The sequence below is a fragment of the Heterodontus francisci genome, chromosome 31 (assembly GCF_036365525.1).
Source record: "Heterodontus francisci isolate sHetFra1 chromosome 31, sHetFra1.hap1, whole genome shotgun sequence".
Lineage (NCBI taxonomy): Eukaryota > Metazoa > Chordata > Chondrichthyes > Heterodontiformes > Heterodontidae > Heterodontus > Heterodontus francisci.
The window spans coordinates 34943654-34966607 of NC_090401.1; the positions used below are offsets into that span (position 1 = coordinate 34943654).

The 22954-nt window shown below is 42.9% G+C and overlaps 1 protein-coding gene across 2 annotated transcripts in view; it reads right to left on the reverse strand.

Annotated features, from left to right (window-relative positions):
• eloa (elongin A) overlaps positions 1-22954 on the reverse strand; it is a 55920-nt gene that overhangs the window by 10087 nt on the left and 22879 nt on the right. For both annotated transcript variants that reach the window (XR_010968870.1, XM_068011269.1), the window contains exons 2-6: positions 20566-20622; positions 17156-17268; positions 14331-15375; positions 5576-5690; positions 1067-1219 (exon numbers count right to left, since the gene is read on the reverse strand). Coding sequence is in view for 1 of the 2 variants with exons in the window: in XM_068011269.1 (XP_067867370.1) it covers positions 1067-1219; positions 5576-5690; positions 14331-15375; positions 17156-17268; positions 20566-20622 (1483 nt within the window). In the remaining variant the exon portion in view is untranslated. The remainder of the gene's footprint in view (positions 1-1066; positions 1220-5575; positions 5691-14330; positions 15376-17155; positions 17269-20565; positions 20623-22954) is intronic.

Consider the following 22954-nt stretch of genomic DNA (forward strand, 5'->3'; position numbering starts at 1 on the left):
TACACATTGACCAATGTTTGTGCAACAGTCAGTAGACCCATGATTCTACTTTACTGCCTCCTTCAATTCCAGATATACAACTAATTTTAAACTGTTCAGGCTTCCTTCCAAAGAGTGCTGAAAGTTTTGGCCTCAGCTACTGCTATAGTTGAGGTCACTGGCTCTACAATCAGCTGCAGATGATACATATTTGCACCGACAGATACAGCAGTGAAGTTTCTTTTCTTTCCCACCAATGGTTACACAATTTGCTGATTGAGACTATGTAAATTCAAAAATCAAGTCAAGGGAGCTCCACCCCAACAAGCCACCACCTTCAGACAAAGAAGGAATAAAGGGGAAGGAAGAAATAGGTCACCAGAGGCTGGAATTCAAAAATATGACCATCTGGGATGCATTATTGCTGATGTAAGTCGTCTGGACATCTGCTGCCTCCTGTGTCAAGTAGCTTGCCAACATTCAGCATCAAGGTTTACACATTAATAATGTCCATTAGGGTGAGTAATTAGAAATCCCAGCACCTGTGGAACCATAGCACAGCGAGGAGCCAAAGCTTACAGGAGAGGTGAGAAGAAAACTACTGGTCACAAAAGAGCCCACTCGTGCTGACATTTAATGCTACTACATAGTCAGAATACTTAATTACCTCTCAATAAGAAGGTTGGATGGTCTGCAGTGTGGACTTCTCTACACTTGGCTGTTGGGAGGCACATATCAAGCAAAGTGGGTTGCAGCACAAATGTGTACATCATGGAGAAGTGTCAAAGATTTTCAATCCTCTACAGCACATTGTGGTGTCATCATAGAGAGATCAGTGATTTCTAAAAGGGGAAGGGACTGGAGGGGCAGGTGGGGGTGGAGGGTAGGTGACAGATAATTGGCAACTTGCTACAGGCAGTATGTATGGTCCAGATGGGAAATATCTAAACCCAATTGTTGTAAGCAAAGCAGAGCATCAAGCAACCCTGAAACCCAACATGGAACTACTCTATTAGGAAAAAACCACCCAGTCCTAATGTATTTCACGTACTTCAGAACGTGCACACCTGATAGTCATTTGACTTACAATCCACATTGTTTTGCAGAACTCGAATACACTGTTCATATAGTGACATCATTTTTGGGAGGTAGGCAGTCTTTGATCCAGAATAAACCTGCATCTTGGAGTTAAATCGCCGACCAGTAAACCCCAGATCTTCCTCAGACAGGACAGATACAACTGCAACAGAAAGGAACTGTAGGTTATTTCTGAAGCGCTTCAAGAATTAATTTCTAATCAACTGCATCTGGTCAACTGCAATCAACTGTGTGTCTATCCACCGCAGACACATTCGGTCTCCTTCCCACTTTCTTGAGATCAAACAATTTCCCATAACCAGAACACCTGTAACACATCGGGCCAAAAGACTAAATGACTCAAGCTGCAGCAAAGGGGCCTGGCAATTTAGCAGTGCCCTATGTTCTTCCCTTTCCTCCCCAGCCATCCGCATAAGTCAAACCTCACTTTCCACAGAGTAGTTGTCTAGGATCTTGGTGGAAATTCTAACACAACTCAATTAACTGAGGTCAACAGACCAGTGTGCCAAGTGTAAAGTATACCCACAACATCACAGTAAATTTATTTAAGAGCCACAAATTAACAGTACTTTTGATGGAAAATTATTCCAGAAATAGCAACATGACAAGTTGGTTGTTCTGGTTGGAAGGAGGAGTTGAAGCCAATGGGATGTGGCAGCCTGTGATGGTAACGGTGACTGTGGTGCTTAACTTTTACACCTCAGGCTTATTCCTGGGATCGTTTGGAGACATATGTGGGATCTGACAGTCAGCGGTCCATCGCTGCACTTAACAGGTGATGGATGACAAGTACCAGAGGGCAGGGCAATAAATTAGGTATTACACTGATCAGGCCAGTTAGGCTGAGGTCGTATTAGGATTGGGGGCCATGGCTGGATTCCCTCAGGTTCAGGGGGTAATTGACTGCACACACGACCATCAAGGTTCCACAGCGTAGCTGGAGCCTTCATGAACAGGAAGGGGCTCCACTCCCTGAATGTTCAATTAGTTTGCAACCACCGCAAAAGGATCCTGCAGGTGTATACACAGTTCCCAGAAAGCTGCCATGACTCATTCATCCTGAGACAGTACCAGATGCCTCAGCCGTTCAGGCGAACTGAACACCTTCATGCGTAGATACTGGGTGTTAAGGGGTGTGCACTGAAGACATGGCTGCTTACACCGGTGAAGAATCCCAACAGAGAAGCACAGAACACCTACAACCACTGTAATGTGACAAGGGCCACTGAACAAGCCATAGGCCTTCTGAAAATGAGATTCAGATGCCTGGATAGATTGGGGGAGCTCTGCAATATGCCCCGTCAAGGGGCTCACTTATCGGGATGGTATGCTGCACTCTGCACAACCTGGCGCTCCAGAGGGGAGTAGTATTGGAGAATAACAACCACATTGAGCACGCCGCCTCCTCCTCCGAGGAAGTTCAAGAACAGGCGGCCAATGGAAATGCACTGCAAGTTCAATGTCAACGCCACATGTGTGCCAGGGAGTCACACGACTCACTCATAAGCACGTTTTCCTGTGAGACCATTAAATGCCCCTGGAGACAAATCAGTCTTCTCCGAGGTAACCTTGGTGGCCTTTTATTAAACTCCCTTATCAGCTCAGTGGCCCTGTCACTATATCATTCCAAGGGCTACATTCACCATTGCCCTTATTCTGTGCACACCTATTCATGCCGTCTATCTCAAGCGTTCACCATCTGGTAACGGCCCACTGGTGCAGAAATGAACAGATGAACCGTTAAAGAATGCATTAAAAGACCTTTAATTTTGCACATACATCTAATGTTTCACATTCAGCAAACATCTATCATCCAGTGAGACCCCAAGTACTACAAAGTGGATTTACATGAATGCTTCTGTGCTCTCCCAGTGCCTGCAGTTGATGTGGAGGCAGACTACTGCCTTTTCTGCTCTGGTGTACGAGATGGCCACGGTGGACGTCCTCTGGGTGCCTCAACCCTAGAGCGGCCTGGCAGGTGGTGGACCACCTGTACAGGGGCTGCCTCTGTCATCAGGGTTTTTATGCAGCATTTGTGTCACTGTCAAAGGGGTCAAGGATCCACCGTCAACACAAGGAGCAGCTTGAGAAGAGCCCCCATAATCTTCAGGCACCCGATCCTCAGCGCTTTCAAGGCACACCTGCCCGACCCTGCTTACCTGGAGTGGTTGAACACCTGGCAATGGGTCCAGCCATCTCAGGGTCATCCCTCCTTTCCATCGCTCAATACAGCTCATGGATGAGGCCATACTGCGCAGGTCAGGGTGCACCTTCATCATCCACTCGGTGGCGTGCTGCATGTGGTTCTACATGAGGATCACCACTCTCTCAATGGAAGACGCCATACGCTCACATGCCAAAGACATGCCGCCAATCATGGCATAAATGGACTCCTCCATCATATGATCATGAATGCCAACAGCCTCTGGGAGCTCGGACATGTCCACACATTTCACGCTGCTGCTCCAGCATCTGCCGCTTTGCTGATGGCTCCTGAGGCTTGCCATCTGCGTGAAGGTGAGCATCATTGGGCCCTTCCTCAATCCTCCGATGGGGAGTGGCCGCAGATCTCACTGCCTCTGTTACCCACTCAGGCATGTCTGTTCCTTGCTCACCAGCTGGTGTCACTCTTTCTAACTGCCCACTGAGAGTATCTGGCATTGGTGGTGAGTGCACTGGACTGGTGTGATGCAGTCTCCACAGATTGCAGATCCTCCTTTGAGGTCTCATGGTCCCAGAGCTGTTGTCAGTTCCTCATCTGTTTCTAGACCTGTGGGGAAAAAAAAGTGATGTTAATGAGTTGCACTTTCAACCAACTCCTTCCGCTTGTCCTTGCTCTGGAGCTTCCTGTGTTCATCAAGGCCCACAGAAGCACCGTAGCAAGTACTTGTCAGAAGGTTTGATACCGCATCTATTATGTTACTCGCTATGGGCTCCACAACAATGGACCTTCAGCGACAGGTTGTCCCACTCCAACTCATCCTCTTTCTGTTGCCTCCTCTTCCATTCAGAAGCAATACAGCTATGAATGGCACACCACCTCTAGTTCTTCTCCACCACCTGGTATTGTGAGCATGCTTCTCCTGCGAACACATACTCAGTGTCACTTGTCTCACAACCCAGCTGTATTTGTCAGTCTGTGCCACTTTCTATGTCCATCATTGCACCACTGGAAGGCCTGCTGCAAGTGGCCATTCAGTCTTGTCAATGCAGCGACTAACTCTGACTGATTATGGGCCTCCAGTGAGAGTCAACTCTGCGTCTCACTGTGGATTCTGGTCCCTGATCATGCCTCACATCTCATTGCTGCCATTTAAGACATGCATGGCTGCGAGCTTGCTATTATGAATGCCACTCACCTTGCCAGACTGCACCAGGTCATTGAAACTCTTCTGGCATTGCAACCATGTTGCGCAACCTCTCCACAGCTGATTTCCACGGCCCTTCCAACCGTGCTTTCTTCATGAGGCTTGCTGGACTCCACCTCTCTCCGTTCCCTCGACGCCTACAGGAGCATCTCGAGGGAGGCGTCAGTGAATTGTGGAGCCGCCCTTTCTCTGACTCCGGCCATTCCTCCAAAGCCTCCCTTATTCAGCACCCCTTCCAATGCCCTCTTTGTGCCACCTACGAGGCTGCTAAATGGCACCTTCCATTGACATGCCAGAACTTCCTCCCATCCAGCAGCCATTATTGGCCAGATCCCCAGCCTGGCTGCAGATGCGAAAATTCCCGAGGAGTTCCGCCACCCGCTCATGCAACTGCACAACCCAAATTTGACCCCGGCATCTGGACTTCCTTTCAATTGGAAAAATCCTGCCCAAACTGTTCACAATCTTGGCCTCCTATTTGACTCTGAGCTGAACTTCCAGCCTCATAACTTCTCCATCATCAAGACTGCCTACTTCCACCTCTGTAACATCACCTGTCTCAATTCCGGCCTCAGTTCATCTGCTGATGAAACCCTCATCAATGCCTTTGCCAACACTAGACTCGACCATTCCAATGCTCTCCAGGCTGGCCTTCCAACTTGCAACCGCCATAAACGTCAATTCATCCAAAACTCTGCAGCATTTATCCTAATTTGCACCAAGTCCCATTCACTCACAATGGCCGTATTTAAAATTTCGGCCTACAATTAATTTTAGTTTAGTTTAGAGATACAGCACTGAAACAGGCCCTTCGGCCCACCAGGTCTGTGCCGACCAACAACCACCCATTTATACTAATCCTACATTAATCCCATATTCCCTACCACATCCCCACCATTCTCCTACCACCTACCTACACTAGAGGAAATTTACAATGGTCAATTTACCTATCAACCTGTAAGTCTTTGGCTGTGGGAGGAAACCGGAGCACCCAGCAGAAACCCACGCGGTCACAGGGACAGCTTGCAAACTCTGCACAGGCAGTACCCAGAACTGAACCCGGGTCGCTGGAACTGTGAGGCTACGGTGCTAACCACTGCGCCACTGTGCCTCCCCTAAAGCAAACTTACCTTTCCTTTTTGGCGGTGATAATGGAGTCATATCCACAGAAGGAAGAGGTCTGTAGTTGGGCTGGATAAGTGGCAATGGGATATCTGGTAGCACAGGTACCACATCAATCATCATCTGTTGGGATGAGAAAAAAAAACATTAAAACTTCAATCTTTAAGTGACAAACTAGAAACAATAATTGAAGGACAGCACAGTGGCATCTGACATCAGAGCATCAATGCATTGTAATACAGACTCATGTAAAATTGAATACTTAATTGCTTGTATTTCTATTTTTTCTTTTTGTGACTCCTTCCTCTTTTAAAGCTCATTGTCTTTGAGTAAATAAAGTGTTGCTGAAGACAGTGATGGTATTACAATTTCTCATTAGGTAGGTATTAGAATAAAGGAACATTCAATTATCAAAAAAATGTGTTCTCAGTGCCTCATTCCATGGCCAAGAGTCTGACAGTTAACCTGTTTCCAATGCCAGTTTGTGATTAGGCACTCAGGTCCCTGAAGGTGGCTCAACCGAACAGGATTTCCTGCTTCAAAAACAAGAAATGCTGGATTCACTCAGCAGGTCTGGCAGCATCTGTGGAAAGAGAAGCAGAGATAACGTTTCGGGGTCACTGACCCGAAACGTTAACTCTGCTTCTCTTTCCACAGATGCTGCCAGACCTGCTGAGTGAATCCAGCATTTCTTGTTTTTGTTTCAGATTTCCAGCATCCGCAGTATTTTGCTTTTATTTTAGGATTTCCTGCTTTCTCACCTCCACCTTAAATGGAGAGCCAGCTAGAGTCAGCTTATGTATTTGGCTGCAGCAAATAAAATTTCCAAATTAAATCTGGAGGGGATTTGTATCATCTGTTAATGGCAATCACATATGCTTTGCAGCTTAATGAAAAATGAGGAGAAATTATTTACTTTGAAATATTGCAGATGCATATATGCCTTCTTCCAACAATTTTGTTGCACAAGCACAAATCAATTTCCTCCCCGTGTCTCTTAAACCTATAAACTTCCTCCTAGCACTGCAAAACAGTCAATACCACAAAGTCCAAAGCAAGAGGACAGCTTATTTTAGTGTAGAATTCAATTTGATCAACTTTTTTGCCATTTTCATGCGACTAGAGACTTGTCAGCTCTTCCAATTTTGATAACTGACTGCAGGGCTAAACTGATTTGAGACCTTTAATTCCTCATTAAACGTTGGCTCGTATCTTTGGCTGACTGCTGGAATTTGCGGATTTTCACAGCCAATGTAAAACACCAAATACATTTAACAGCCATATAGTTCCTTCTCAAATATCAGGAGGAGAACATTTAGGGGACAGTGATCATTGTATCATAAGGTTTTGTTTAGCTATGGGAAAGGACAAAGAACAATCTAGAGTAAGAATAACTAACTGGGGGAAAGCCAACTTCAATTGGGTAAGAATGGATCTGTGCCAAATAAATTGGAGTCAAAGGTTGGCAGGAAAAACAGTAGCTGAACAATGGGCTGCCTTCAAAGAGGAGGTATCCCAAAGATTTGAGCAACAGGTGAAGCTAGCTGTTTCATGCTGCTGCTATGCAGTAGCAGCACATGTGGTGTTTGCTACTAACAGGATGCTGCTGTCAAGTCAAAAAAAGTCCTGCCTATCACACAAATGAGTAATGTGATGTATGAATTTCAATGTCAGTGTGATGCTAGGTATATAGGCTGTACGTCCCAAAGGCTGGTGGATCGTATCATACAACATATCCCTTCTGCTGTTCACAATGGGCAAGGTACAGGCCGTACCCAACCAGCCTGTGCTTGAAAAACTCAAAACAGTGTCCAACATTAGATGTGATTCCGCGATTGGACAACATTTGCTAAATAATCCTCAGCGTGCTAGGAGTTACTCTGACAACCAATTTAAGGTGGTCAGTCAGGCTCGCAGTTTGGCGCATTTGTGTACTGGAAGCTACATATATTAATACACAGGGCCCTTACTTTGCAGACAGAAAGAACATGTACACATTGCGCTTGTTTCAGCAAAACAAAATAAGTGACAGCCATTTGCTGGTCCATTCCTCAGGGCAATGCCTTGACCAGCGTAAAGCTGCCTGGTTTCAATTTCAAACAAAGCTTGGCAGTTACCTGTCAGTCACCATAAACTGGTGCATTTTCCATGGCAATGCCTCTACCAATCAGAGTCCACTTGCCAACCTATCAGCACTCTCTTCTCATACAGTATTAATTTGTTGTTTTCTCTTACATTGGTATTCTTGCAAGTTCCCCCTGATGAGTGCAAGATGAAAAACTTGACAAATGTCTCTGTTTTCAGCAATACTAAAGAAGAGATAGTTCAGGCACAGACAAGGTATATTTCCTCAAAGAGGAAAGGTACAGCAAATAAATCCAGAGCTCTTTGGATGACAAAAGAGATAGAGATGAAGATGAAGAAGAAAAAGTGTGCTTGTGACAGATGTCTGGTAGATAATACAATAGCAAACCAGGCTGAATATAGAAGGTTCAGTGGGGAAGTGAAAAAGCAAATAAGAGAAGGGAGTGTATGAAGAGACTGGCAGCTAACATAAAAGGGAATCCCAAAGTTGTCTATAGGCATATAAATAGTAAATGGGTGGTAAAAGGTGGAGTGTCTTTACCAAAGAAAATGATGTTACCCAGGCCACAGTGAAAGAGGTGGTTATTAATACAGTAGAAAGGATTTAAAATTAATGAGGAGGTATTAGATAGGGTGTCTATACTTAAAAGTTGACAAAGCACCAGGACTGGATGAGATGCATCCAAGGATACTGAGGGAAGTGTGAGTGGAAATTGGGAAGGAACTGGCCATAATTTTCCAGTTTTCCTTAGACTCCGAGTGGTGCCAGGGGACTGGAGAATTGCAAAAAAGGATACAAAGATAAGCCCAGCAACTACAGGCGAGTCAGTTTAACTTCGGTGGTGGGAAAACTTCTAGAAAGAATAATAAGTGACAAAATTAATAGTCACATGACAAATGCAGGTTAATTAAAGGAAATCTAGTATGGATTTGTTACGGGAAAATAGTGTTTAACTAACTTTCTGCAGTTTTTTTTGAAGAGGTAACAGAGAGGGTGGATGAGGTCAATGCTGTTGATGTGGTGTACATGGACTTCCAAAAGGCATTTGATATAGTACCACACAACATATTTGTAAGCAAAGTTATAGCTCATGGAACAAAAGGGACAGTAGCAACTTGGATACGAAATTTGCTGAATGACAGGAAACAGAGAGGAGTGGTTAATGGATGTTTTTCGGGCTGGAAGGTGGCTTGTAATGGCCACAGAGGTGGGTGTTGTGACTCTTGCTCTTCCCAATCTATATTAATGATGTAAACCTTGGTGTACAGGGCACAATTTCAAAATTTGCAGATGATGCGAAACTTGGAAGCATTGTGAACTGTGAAGAGGAAGGTATAGAACTTCAAAAGGACGTAGGCAAGATGGTGGAACGGGCAGACAAGTGGCAGATGAAGTTCAATGCAGAGAAATATGAAGTGATTCATTTTGGTAGGAAGAACATGGAGAGACAATATAAAATAAAGGGTACAACTCTAAAGGGGGTGCAGGAACAGAGGGACCAGGGTGTATATGTGCATAAATCATTGAAGGTGGCAGGACAGGTCGAGAGCACGGTTAATAAAGCATACAGCATCCTAAGCTTCATTAATAGGGGCCTAGAGTACAAGAGCAAGGTGGTTATGTTGAACTTGTAGAAAACACTAGTTCGGCCTCAAATGGAGTACTGCGCCCAGTTCTGGGCACCGCATTTAAGGAAAGATGTGAAAGCACTGAAGAGGGTTGTCAAAATCCTGTCTTTTTTTCTCTCTCTGGGAGTTTCTAAGCGTGTTTCTAAGACAGCAAAGGATCAGTACTGCTTTAACAGCCTCAGGAGTTGGAGAAAGTGCATTTTAGTTACCTTTGGATACAAGAATATGGAGAGGGAAACAACCAGCTTCAAAGAATGAACATAAGATCATAAGAACTAGGAGCAAGAGTAGGCAATTCAGCCCCTTGAGCCTGCCCCGCCATTCAATACGATCAAGGCGGATCTCATCTCGGCCTCAACTCCACTTTCCTGCCCGTTCTCAATCACCCTTCAACCCTTTACTAATTAAAAATCTGTATCTCCTCCTTAAATTTACTCAATATCACGACATCCACCACACTCTGGGGTAATGAATTTCACAGACTCACGAGCCTTTGAGAGAAGTAATTTTTCCTCATCTCTGTTTTAAATCTGCTACCCCTTATCCTAAAACTATGACCTCCCGTTCTAGATTGCCCCACAAGAGGAAACATCCTCTCTACGTCTACTTTGTCAATCACCTTATATACCTCAATTAGATCTCCTCTCATTCTTCTAAACTCGAGAGAGTAAAGGCCTAAACTGCTCAATCTCTCTTCATAAGATAAACCCCTCATCTCTGGAATCAATCTAGCAAAACTCCTCTGAACTGCCTCCAATGCAACTACATCCCTCCTCAAGTAAGGGGGCCAAAACTGTACGCAATACTCCAGGTGTAGTCTCACTAATGCCTTGTACAGTTGCAGCAACACCTCCCTACTTTTATATTCTATTCCTTTAGCAATAAATTCCAAAACTCCATTTGCTGGATGCATCCTGGTTATCTGACAACAGCCATTCAGGGACCAAGGTGTGGATATACAATGTTGCAATTATTTTTTGAACTGGCTTTTTAGTTGAAGACAGTTTGTTCTAACAGAACACAGACAGACAGCTGGTGTTAGCACCTGAAAGAAGAGCTCTCAGCCATTTAACCTGAAGGAAGAGAATTTAGTCTGTTTAATTATTATCTCTCAAAATTCTAAAAAAGTCAAGCAAAAACAGTGATCTCTGATAATTTAAACCGAAGAAAGGGAAGTTAGACTGTGACAATCTTTTATCCCTCAAAAACTCTAAAGTCATATTGATTCTATTGAAAATGTTTGCAAGTTGTTAATTTGTTGAAATCCATCGCTGGGGAAGGAAAGTATCACTTACTGCTGTTGAAGAACCCTATTTTCCCCATCGGACGGCTGTGAGGGCTTCAAGCAATATTGGACTGTAAATTTGCAAGGACTCTTAATTTTTTCTATTTTAAATGTTGTTTATATCTTCAGTGTTTAAGAATTTCGTTTCTCTAATTAAACAGTTGATTTGTTGATTTAAAGACACCTGGTTTGGTTAGCCTCCTTCGGGGGTTAATAGATGGTACAATTAGGTGATATGTTAGGTGATCTATGGAGGGACGGGATTTAATTAACAGTGCGTTTCTCCCACCACAATCAGAATCATATATTTTGATTGGGGGCTTTGACTAGAGTGGTCGGCTGTAACAGGGCGCAGAAAAGATTCACAAGAATGGTTCCAGGGATGAGTAACTTCATTTACAAAGACAGATTGGAGACGTTGGGACTGTTTTCCTTGGAGAAGAGAAGGCAGAGAGGAGATTGGATAGAGGTATTCAAAATCATGAGGGGTCAGGACAGAGTAGATAGGGAGAAACTGTTTTCACTCATGAAAGGATCAAGAACGAGAGGGCACAGATTTAAGGCAATTAGCAAAAGAAGCAATGGCGACATAAGGAAAAACTTTTTCACACAGCAAGTGGTTAGGATCTGGAATGCACTGCCAGAGTACAGGGAGGCAGGTTCAATCGAGGCATTCAAAAGGGAATTAGATAGTTACCTGAAAAGGACGAATGTACAGGGTTATGGGAAGGCGGGGGAATGGTACTAACTGAATTGCTCACTCAGAGCTGGTGCAGACATGTGCCGAATGGCCTCCTCTTATGTTGTAACAATTCTGCAATTCTCCCATACACAACCACTTGTCAATAGAACAAAATGACTGATATTTAATTTGATATTAATTTCTTCATATTTAATTTTGTCAGTAACATTTTGGTTTTCTCTTGTTGAGTTCAAGTTGAAAGACACATGCACCAAACCGTTACTGCATAATCAAAGAGTTGAGAATCTGATTTTTTCACTTTCAATGGAAAGTAACTTTTCTTTAGATTCATTAATGGACTCGTGCTCTGTTGAAAGAGGCCCCGGTCACATGTTGACCCAAACTTTTTTTTTTAAATTTAAAATTTGACTCCAAGCTGCTCCATTATCCAAACATTCCCATGGCTCAGAGCAGCAAGGGGTGGAAATTTTTGCCCAACTCCAAGCCTCAAAACTATAGGGACCTGGAAATGCCATCTCAAATTACCTGGAGACATCAGTCAGGATCACCAAGGTACTTCTATTAATATACTGACTGATGGTCACACTCACTCTGTCAGGCTGTTGCTTGACTTGTCTGTGGGACAGATCTCCCAACTTTGGCACAAGCCCCCAGATGTTAGTAAGGAGGACTTTGCAGGGTCGACAGGGCTAGGTTTGCTGTTGTCGTTTCCGGTGCCTAGGTTGATGCAGGGTGGTCCGTCTGGTTTCATTCTTTTTTATTGACTTCGTAGTGGTTAGATACAAATGAGTGGCATTTAAGAGTCAACCACATTGTTGTGGGTCTGGAGTCACATGTAGGCCAGACCAGGTAAGGACAGTAGATTTCCTTCCCTAAAGGACATTAGTGAACCAAATGGGTTTTTACAACAATCGACAATGGTTTCACGGCCATCATTAGACTAGCTTTTAATTCATTTATTAATTGAATTCAAATTCCACCTTCTGCTGTGGTGGGATTCGAACCCATGTCCCCTGAGCAATACCCTGGGTCTCTGGATTACTAGTCCAGTGGCAATACCACTAAGCCACCGCCTCCCCCTCTACTGCCCCATCAGTCTACTCTCAATCACCAGTAAAGTGATGGAAGGTGTCATCAACAGTGCCATCAAGCAGCACTTGCTTAGCAATAACCTGCTCAGTGACACTCAATTTGGGTTCCGCCAGGGCCATTCAGCTCCTGACCTCATTACAGCCTTGGTTCAAACATGGACAAAAAAGCTGAACTCAAGAGGTGAGGTGAGAGTGACTGCCCTTGACATTATGACATCATTTGACTGAGTATGGCATCAAGGAGCCCTAGCAAAACTGAAGTCAATGGGAATTGGAGTCATATCTAGCGCAAAAGAAGATAGTTGTGGTTGTTGGAGGTCAATCATCTCAGCTCCAGGACATCATTGCAGGAGTTCATCAGGGTAGTGTCCACGGACGAACCATCTTCAGCTGCTTCACTGATGACCTTCCTTCAATCACAAGGTCAGAAGTGGGGATGTTCGCTGATGATTGCACAATGTTCAGCACCATTCATGACTCCTCACATACTGAAGCAGCCCGGGCAGAAATGCAGCAAGACCTGGACAATATCCAGGCTTGGGCTGATAAGTGGCAAGTAACATTCGTGCCACACAAGTGCCAGGCAATGACCATCTCCAACAAGAGAGACTCTAACCATGTCCCCTTGACATTCAACGGCATTACCAATCGCTGAATCCCCCACTATCAACATCCTGGGGGCTACCATTGACCAGAAACTGAACTGGAGTAGCCATATAAATATCCTGGCTACAAGAGCAGGTCAGAGGCTAGGAATCCTGAGGCGAGTAACTCACCTCCTGACTCCCCAAAAAGACTGTCCACCATCTACAAGGCACAAATCAGGAGTGTGATGGAATACTCTCCATTTGCCTGGATGGGCGCAGCTCCAACAACACTCAAGAAGCTCAACACCATCCAGGACAAAGCAGCCCACTTGATTGGCACCCCATCTACAAATGCACAATGGCAGCACTGTGTACCACCTACAAGATGCACTACAGCAACGCACAAAGGCTCCTTAGACAGCACCTTCTAAACCCGCGACCTCTACCAACTCGAAGGACATGGGAACACCACCTGCAAGTTTCCCTCTAAGTCACACACCATCCTCACTTGGAAGTCTATCGCCATTCCTTCACTGTCGCTGGGTCAAAATCCTGGAACTCCCTTCCTAACAGCACTGTGGGTGTACCTACCTCACATGGACTGCAGCAGTTCAAGAAGGCAGCTCACCATCACCTTCTCAAGGGCAATTAGGGATGGGCAATAAATGCTGACCTAGCCAGTGACGGCCACATCCCATGAATGAATTTTTAAAAAGCAGCATAAATTCTCTAATATATAAAAACACGATTAGTTTTAAAAGAAATTCGCTCCGCGGACAGGTTTCTATCTAACAGGAGTTGTGTAACAACATATTTTTTAAAGAAAGGAAAAATAAACCAATACCCCAAGAAACCTGTTACAGATGCACAGTTTGAAATAAAAATAGCTATTTCATCCTGTTCACGACTATATAGCACCTTGCTCAAGGCTCAAATTTGCCTTTTTTTTTTTCTTATTCACTGCCATTCCTCTGCCCATACCCTCGACCTTGAGGACATTTAACTCTTGCTTTGTATGGTTCTGTGGGAGTAAAAACGTAACTACAGATGACCCAACTTTTACAAAGATAACTGCAATACCGCAGTACGTTCAGATTTGTTCTCTGTCGGAGCAAGCTGGCCTCTCTCACCTCCTTTCCTTAATCACCCTGCAGTGATCAACTCCCTCAGGAGAACTGCAGTAATGAATCCCATGTTGGCACACTCGATAGTGCAATTAACCACATGAATGCACACATGCCAAGATCAAAAGGGGCAGAGTTTTAACCTACCATGTCACCCAGGTCTTTCAAAAAGGAGACTATTGTATACTTCTACAATCTATAAAATACTTTTATTCTGCAGTATTAATTACAACCTTAATTTAATCTTATTTAATGTTACCTTTCTGGGTTTAACACTAGGCATATGGTCAATGTGTCGTTTGGATTTCTTCTTTTCTTCAGCATTCTGTTCTCTATAGGAAGAATTTGAACTCCTAGAACCTGATTTGGACATAGACTTATCTGACCCTTTAGGTTTATCTGGATGAGTTTCTTTAACCTTCTCAACAGGTTTGTTCACCTTTTTCTTTTTTTTCTGTGGCTGGTCATAGCTAAGATAAGACTCAAATGACATTGTTGGTTCTTCAAAATCATCAACCACTGCTGGTTTAGAGGAGTCCTTATGGAAAGAAACAGACTGAATTTTTTCATTAGATTTTGATTTTTTTGAGTCTGGCTGTTCTTTCTGTTTACTTGATGTGGGTTTCTCTTTGGGTTTGTCCAATGTACTTCTCTGCTCTTCATGATCAGATTTCCGCTTGTCTGAGTCTCTATGCTTATATTTTCTGTCATCTAAAGTCTCGTCAGGTTGCAGGCGAGGTTTCTTATGACTGGAACTTATTGATGCAAATCCTTCCTGGTCCCTATGATTCTGTTCCTTTGAGGAAGATTTGTTCATTTTATCTTGCATTTGAAGAGAGGAAAATTTATATTTTTCTTCATCTTTTGTAATTGATTGCTGCTTTTCCTTATATGAAGACTTATGTTCCTTGTCACGGCCTGTGCTCACTTCTACTCGTGAGCTGTGATGGTCCCGATGAGCTTTATGGAAACTTTTCACTGGCTGCACAGGTTGCTCAACATCTTCTTCAGAATAGTCAATCTCTTCATCATAATCTTCCACAGGAGGAGATTTAGTCCATCTCTCCTCTTTAAAGTTGGATTTTGAAGACTGGTAGCCATGGCTGTCAGATCTGAAAGATTTCTCACTCTCCAGTGAGCGTCTCTTTTTCTCATGAATATATTCATAGTTTGGTTCATTGGATTTGCTATGAGGGGCCTGGAATGTCTGTCTACAGTCTTCTTCTGGAGAAAGGTCCCTGTGTCTCTTTTTAGAGACCCCTTTATTATAACCAAACTCCCGTTCTTCTAGTGCATTGGTGGATCTGAACAAAACAAACATACATACAATTAATGATAGGCCATAAAAAGATTTTAATTGACATTGTTACAGTATTTCTACAAAGAAAAGGGACTCTCTTTTAATAAGAACACTCCAAGTTCTTCCCAATGGCACAGCAGCTAGAAGCACTGCCCAGTGTGGAATTGAGCCATACAAATTAGGAAGGTCCCAGGTCTAATCTCTGGTCTCTGTCAGCTAGAAGGGACAACAATGGATCCCTGTGCTCAGTAGAGGGAAAATTAAACAAAATCAGACAGAACTCATGATCATTAGTGATATCTAATGTAAAGTGTCCATTTCTGTATGTTTTGTGTAGGCATCGGAATCAGCTGTGATCTCCCACAATCAAAACTGCCAACAGTCACTGTCTAGGTTCACACATGAGGAATGTATGTTTCACAAGGAGGGCAAAGTGACTAGCTATTGAAAGTCAGCACAGCAGACATGGTCAAATTGTTTTCTTCTACTGTAAAATTCTACGTTTAAATGACTGAAAGGCAAGATAAAATCACCACTGGGCCCAATAAAAGACTTATGCAAGCTAGAGAAAAAAATTAAACATTAATCTTAAATTAGATTGGACAGGAATACAAGTACTTCCCTCCCCTCCCAGTGAATACAAGCAAAATATGAACCAACATAGTAATGCTTACACTTTGTAGCAGGATGATTGAGGGTCGATATGTCTGCTACAAGCTAATAAGGACTCTGATCCCAGAGTAAAGGTATGCTGGTTCCTTTAAGAAACCTGCCTTTAAAAAGTAATTGCACTGGAATGCAGGACAGGGGAGGCACTGGGAGACTTTTCTAGCCAGTTGAGCATAAAAGAGTTATATTCAAGAGAAGAAGAAAATGCTGAAAGGCTGGGAGTTGGAGAGTTCTTTAGGAATTCTGTTTGTAGGAGAAAAGAAATGCAAAGATGGTAGGATAATGTAATAACGTATTTGGAGTAAATACAGCCTGTCAGTCCAGCTCATGCAAGTAAACTTATGTAAGTAAACATAAACTTACTATTATTAATTTTATACAGAACAGCATATTTTAAACGAACATACCAGAAACAGAAGAGCCAATAGTTCAAACTCTTAACCCCGAGAAGTATGGAAGATGATGCCACGCTCCTGTCAGCGACCTTTCTTTTGGGCAGGTGATGGTGATGTGGAGAGGTGAAGCGGAATTACTTTTGGCAGTTACTTTTTCAACTGCTGACTATGTACCTTCAGCTCTAATCATCCTTTTAGTATCATTAAAATGCTTTTCTACATTATTGTCTATCCTTGGCACTATGAGATACTGCATTACTTCTGCCCATCTTTAACACCCTAATAGACTAGGACATTCGTGGAAGACCCAGTAGTGTTTAACTGAAATTGATTACCTGGAAGCTTGGATTCCTGATCACCTTGGCTTGGGATGCTATTCTCCCTATTTTATCATGAATATCTAAACCAGATTCATCAACAAAAAAAAAAATGAATCTTCAGTCACAAAACTTGTAGTAGTAGGATTTTATCTAATTTAATAACTGAAGAGCTCGAGTTAGGGTCAATTGGAAATGACAATCTCCACATTTCAAACTGCCATATTTAGAGAAGCCTGAATATTAGCTTTCTATGTATCATAACACATGATAAATAATCTTTTCTCCTCCAAACCCAACTTCCAGAATTGGATTATACAATAAACAATCGGGAAAAATATGCATGTACAGTGTGTAATAACAGCTTTCACTATTTAAGCAGAGATGGCTGTTAAAACAATACCGTTCTACTTCCTGAGGTACCAGTTTCTTCCACTTTGAGACTAGGTTCTTAGCACACTCTCCAACCACATCATGCTTCCTGAATCCATTCACAGTTTTCCCTATTCCTGTATCCTGTTTACAGAAAGAAAAGAAATAGCAATGAAAATAATTTCTTCAGCCTGTGAATTAGGCACAACTTCAAATCCTCACTACCACACTCCAAATCACTTTGACGAACCACAGAGTAGCACTACTATACTCCAAGATCTAATTAACAACTTTTTAAAAAAATAAAATGTTCATGGTGCATTTAACAGTAGTTGATTATTCCACATGCTGCCATTGAATAATTCTGTTGCATGTTTTCCTCTGTGACTTTGCAGAGCTATTCTATTCCTGTTAAACATTTACTGGGTGACATTCAATGTGGAAAGTGGCAAGATGGGAATATTGGCTTATAGTCCCCAAACAACTCAGTTATCCCTTACAGCCCTTAGTTGCCATATGGAGAGAGAAAATTAATATCAAAGGTAGAGTCATCACTGACTGCTTATGTAGCTTCAAAAAGTCAACTGAACGACTTGCATTTATATAGCACTTTCAACATGCAAAAACACCCCAAGGTACTTCACAGGCACATAATTAGACAAAAATTGACAAGCCAAAGGAGGAGATGTTAGGATGAGTGACTAAAGGCTTGGACAAACAGGTAGGTTTTAAGAGTATCTTTGAGGAGAACAGGTGGAGGAGAGGTTTAGGGAGGGAATTTCAGTGTTTGGAACTTAGGCAGCTAACAGTGAGACGAAGGCAGTGGGGAATGTGCAGGAGACCAAAGTTAGAGGAACCAAAGTTCTTGGAGGGTTGTAGGGCTGGAGGAGGTTACAGAGTCAGGGAGAGGCAAGGCCATGAAGGAATTTGAATGCTGAATAAAAATTTTAAATTTGAGGTGTGGTACATTGGGATAAAATGTAGGTCAGCGAATGCAGAGGTGATGGGTGAACAGGACTTGGCACAGGTTAGGATCCAGACAGTAGAGTTTTGGACGAGCTCAAGGTTATGTAAGGTGAAGATGGGAGGCTGACCAAGAGAGCATTGGAACAATCAAGTCTGGATGGATGAAATGCAAAAGGTTTCAGCAGCAGATGGGTTGAAGCAGGGGTGGAGAAAGGCGATGTTAGAGGTGGAAGATTGACAGTCTTTGCAATGAAGAGGTTACGAGGTTGGAAGCTCAGCTTAGGACACAGAGTTTGCGAGTGGTCTTGTTCAGCCTGAGACAGTGATCAGAGAGGGGGTGGAATTGGTGATGAGGGAACAGATTTGTTTGGGTGGAGGAGGAAACAAAGGTGAAGACGACAATGGTTTCAGTCTTCCCAGTGCTTAGTTGGAGGAAATTGAGGCTTGTCCAGGTCAGGAAGCTCAGGAGCTCTATGCAAATAGGCTTGGGCATAAATCATCTATTCCATGATGAACAGAAAGTTGGCTAGACAGATGAGAACAAGATACCTCTGAGTTTTATTGTAAAAAGTAAAAATTCCACATAGTTAAGAGTAGCAACTTGCATGTCCCCACTACATAGGGATAACTTAAAACTTGAGAATTATGGACAGACCAGCAGATTGGCCAGTAAGAAGCAGAAAAAAAAATACGCATCAAGCATAAGCAGCTTTTCAAACTGCAAATCGAAGTCTGCACTGAGTTCTGATAGGTAGACATTACCATAGTTTTGGTAATGGAGCAGCAAGCACTACATTATATTTGGTGTTCTCTGATGGCCCAACATTAGTGGTTGGTCCTGAATACACTGCAGGTGATGACTTGTACTTTGCAGGGACAACTGTGATGGCAGGTTCAGCTACAGAAATTATATAAATAATCTGACAACCTGAAAAAGAGAGATCAGTACTGCCATTGTTTAGAGGTATGTTTTTGTCATAGGGTTATGTTGTCAGTTGTATTCTTACCCTTTAATCAGATATCCTATCTTTGAGTCCTGGGTATAGTAAATGTACACAAACATTAGCTGTTTTAGATGTACCGTCAAAGCACTTTTATTTTCAGGTAAGATGATAGACATATACGATCAAGAATTCATGCGATCCTCCCTGGATGACTCAACATGTTTACATAGTACGTAACTGAGCTGCACAGACCAGGGACACCCTTCCCAGTTTGGTTTCTCAGGTCTCTGCTGATCTCAGGCAGGAGCAGCAATGGGGGCAGTAGAACTAGCTTTAGTGCACTGGATTATGGAAAGGTAAATTAGCCACAATTCCCACTATTAATCCAGCAATTTATGCTGGAAATGAACATGTGGAAGTTCAGGTGAGAACAGGATTAGGTTCGTCCGTCATGCTCTCCTGTGATTGAATATCTTGTCAGTGTCAGCATTTATACACAAGTAGCCACTTGGAGAAGGTTCCAGGGACAGGGATGACCAATAGGCATGGCACCTTCCTCCTGCAAGCAGTTAAAACACCTACAGAAGCAGAGGGAGGAGAGAAAGCTAGTTGAGAAAACCGGAACATAAATGGTAAATTGTGATCGCCAGAAGTGTTTCACTAGGTATATATATATATATATATATATATATATATTTATTGTTTAGCATTTGTTTAAAAAGGGGAAGGGAAATGTAACTGGTTTGGTGTATTGAGGGAGGAATCCAATTTCACATGAAGACTTGTTGCTTTTATATATATATATATATAAAAGCAACAACAAGTCTTCATGTGAAATTGGATTCCTCCCTCAATACACCAAACCAGTTACATTTCCCTTCCCCTTTTTAAACAAATGCTAACAGAATAGCCCGGATTTTGCAACAGAAAGAACAGTGAGGCTAACAGTGCTCACTATTATGGAGTAAATTGGACAGCAACTTCCAGCGCCCACACACGCACAGTAAAATGAGGAAATCTATAAGCTGTTGTCAGAAACACCCTGCTGCTCCACATTCTGCACTATAACAGAAACTTGCTAATAGAAACCAATGCAAGGTGTGATGTTGGAGTACTTGCCCACTACTTCCCCACTAAAGCCAGGCTCTGCTTAAAAGCCTGCAAAAGTATTGTAAGCAGCTGTCAGAAAGGTGAACAGCAAGCACTGTTCCACTGCCACTGACTGCAAAATCCAGGCCATTTAACCTACCACTGCAGTTTCATTTATTTGCAGAAATTCTGGGAATGTGATTTTACATTTGTGCAACTAAGTGGCTGTGAGAGCGAAGATCCACTAATCAAACCTCCAGAGAAAAGGATGGAACAGTTTATATTGTAGGAAGAACTATGTAATAGTGCAATGCTGAATTGGATTGGCAGATAGTTGTCACAGGATTCAAACTTGCAACCAACATGGTTTTCTGCTCCCTAAGCAATCACTACCTCTTCCTCCCACCCACAAAACTTGAAAAATCAAAAGATCGTAACTTACCGCTAAAATATCCACAGTGACAGGAAGTTCATTCAAACGCTTCAAGGTCTTCAAGAGCTAGTCAAAAAAAGGTTGATAACATTAACCCTCAGAGTATATGCCATACTTTTCATCATATAACACACCATGTATCTGGGTATTACTGCCATTTGATTATACTATCGAAATATACTACAAAATAAAATGTAAAACCTCTGGCTCAGTCAGAGAGACAGTGAAGTTTGAAAGCAAGCCAATGAGGAACAGTTAAAATGTGGGACTGCTCACAGCTAGTGTCGGATTTGTTTACTTCCCTAATTTTCTTCTTGTTGCCAGGGTATGTCTCCAAAAGCAGATGCAGCCTTCTGGGACTTTACACAAATGCCCATTATAGATGCACCAGCCTGGACAGTGACTACACTCGCAGGGTACTTTGCTATTTATTTTGGATACTACATATTAAAGTTTAACAAAAAAAATTCACAAATCTAAACTAAAAACACACCAACAGAAAGAGCAGAAACATTTGTTTGTATCTCTTTTGTATGGGCTAAAGCAGTACAATTATTTTAGTGGAAAAATAAAAGCTCTGTTGCAGATTTTTAAAATCTCCCTTTGTTGTAAAAGTACATCTTTGGTTACATAAAAATTTAACACCAAAGACACAAGACAGATGAAATATCTTTCAATCATAGGACTTTAAAGATGACAAATTCAAACCGTCAATTTCTGGATATATTATTCATCCCCGTAATATCATCTGTGCGTCTACACCAACACCCTATTTATAGAGTGCCAAGATAATGCCACAACAAAAACACATTTCATTAGGTGTCAGCTGTGGCTCACTGGCAGAACTATCACCTCCGAGTCAAATAAAAGCAAAATACTGCAGATGCTGGAAATCTGAAATAAAAACAAGAAATGCTGGAAATACTCAGCACGTCTGGCAGCACCTGTGGAGAGAGAAGCAGAGTTAATGTTTCAGGTCAGTGACCCTTCATTAGAACTGGCAAAGATTAGAAATGTAATAGGTTTTAAGCAAATAAAGCAGGGGTGGGGCAAGAGATAACCAAAGAGGTGTTGATAGGTCAAGGTCACAGAATAGCTGACCAGAAGGTCATGCAGCAAAGGCAAACGGTATGTTAATGGCGTGCTGAAAGACAAAGCATTAATGCAGAGAGGGTGTTAATAGACAGAAAAATAGAACAGCCTGGCCCAAAGCACAAACATGAAAAAAAAAGTCATAGAGTCGTACAGCATAGAAACAGTCTCTTCGGCCCACCGCGTCCATGCCAACCATAATGCCTAACTATACTAATCCCACCTGCCTGCATTAATTCCATATCCCTCTACGCCCTGCTCATTCAAGTACCTGTCCAGATGCCTCTTAAATGTCGCTACTGTTCCTGCCTCCACCACCTCCTCAGGCAGCTCATTCCAGATACCCACTATTCTTTGTGTGAAAAATTTACCCCTTTGATCCCCTTTAAACCTCCTCCCTCTCACCTTAAATCTATGCCCTCTAGTTTTAGTCACCCCTACCATGGGAAACAGACTCTGGCTATCTACCCTATCTATGCCTCTCATAATTTTATATACCTCCATCATGTCCCCTCTCAGCCTCCTTCGCTCCAGGGAAAACAGACCCAACCTATCCACTCTCTCTTTATAACTCAAGCCCTCCAAACCAGGCAACATCCTTGTGAATCTTTCCTGCACCCTCTCTAGCTTAATTACATCTTTCCTGTAGTGCGGCGACCAGAACTGCACACAGTACTCCAAATGCGGCCTAACCAACATTATGTACAACTGTAACATGACGCCCCAACTCTTGTACTCAATGCCTCAGCCGATGAAGGCAAGCATGCCATACGCCTTCTTCACCACCCTGTCTACCTGTGTTGCCACTTTGAGGAAACTATGTACTTGCACCCCAAGGTCTCTCTGCTCAACAACACTCCCCAGGGCCCTGCCATTCACAGTATATGTCCTGCCCTGGTTTAACTTCCCAAAATGCATCACTTCACACTTGTCTGCGTTAAATTCCATTTGCCACTCCCTTGCCCACTTTCCCAGTTGATCTATATCCTGTTGTAACCTTAGACAACCTTCTTCACTGTCCACTATACCACCAATTTTGGTGTCATCTGCAAACTTACTAATCATGCCCCTTACATTCACATCCAAGTCATTAATATATATGACAAACAACAGAGGGCCCAGCACCGATCCCTGCGGCACAACACTGGTCACCGGCCTCCAATCTGAAAAACAACCCTCCACTACCACCCTCTGCCTCCTATCACCAAGCCAATTTTGTATCCAATTTGCTAGCTCACCCTGGATCCCATGTGTTTGAACCTTCTGGACCAGCCTACCATGCGGGACCTTGTCAAAGGCCTTGCTA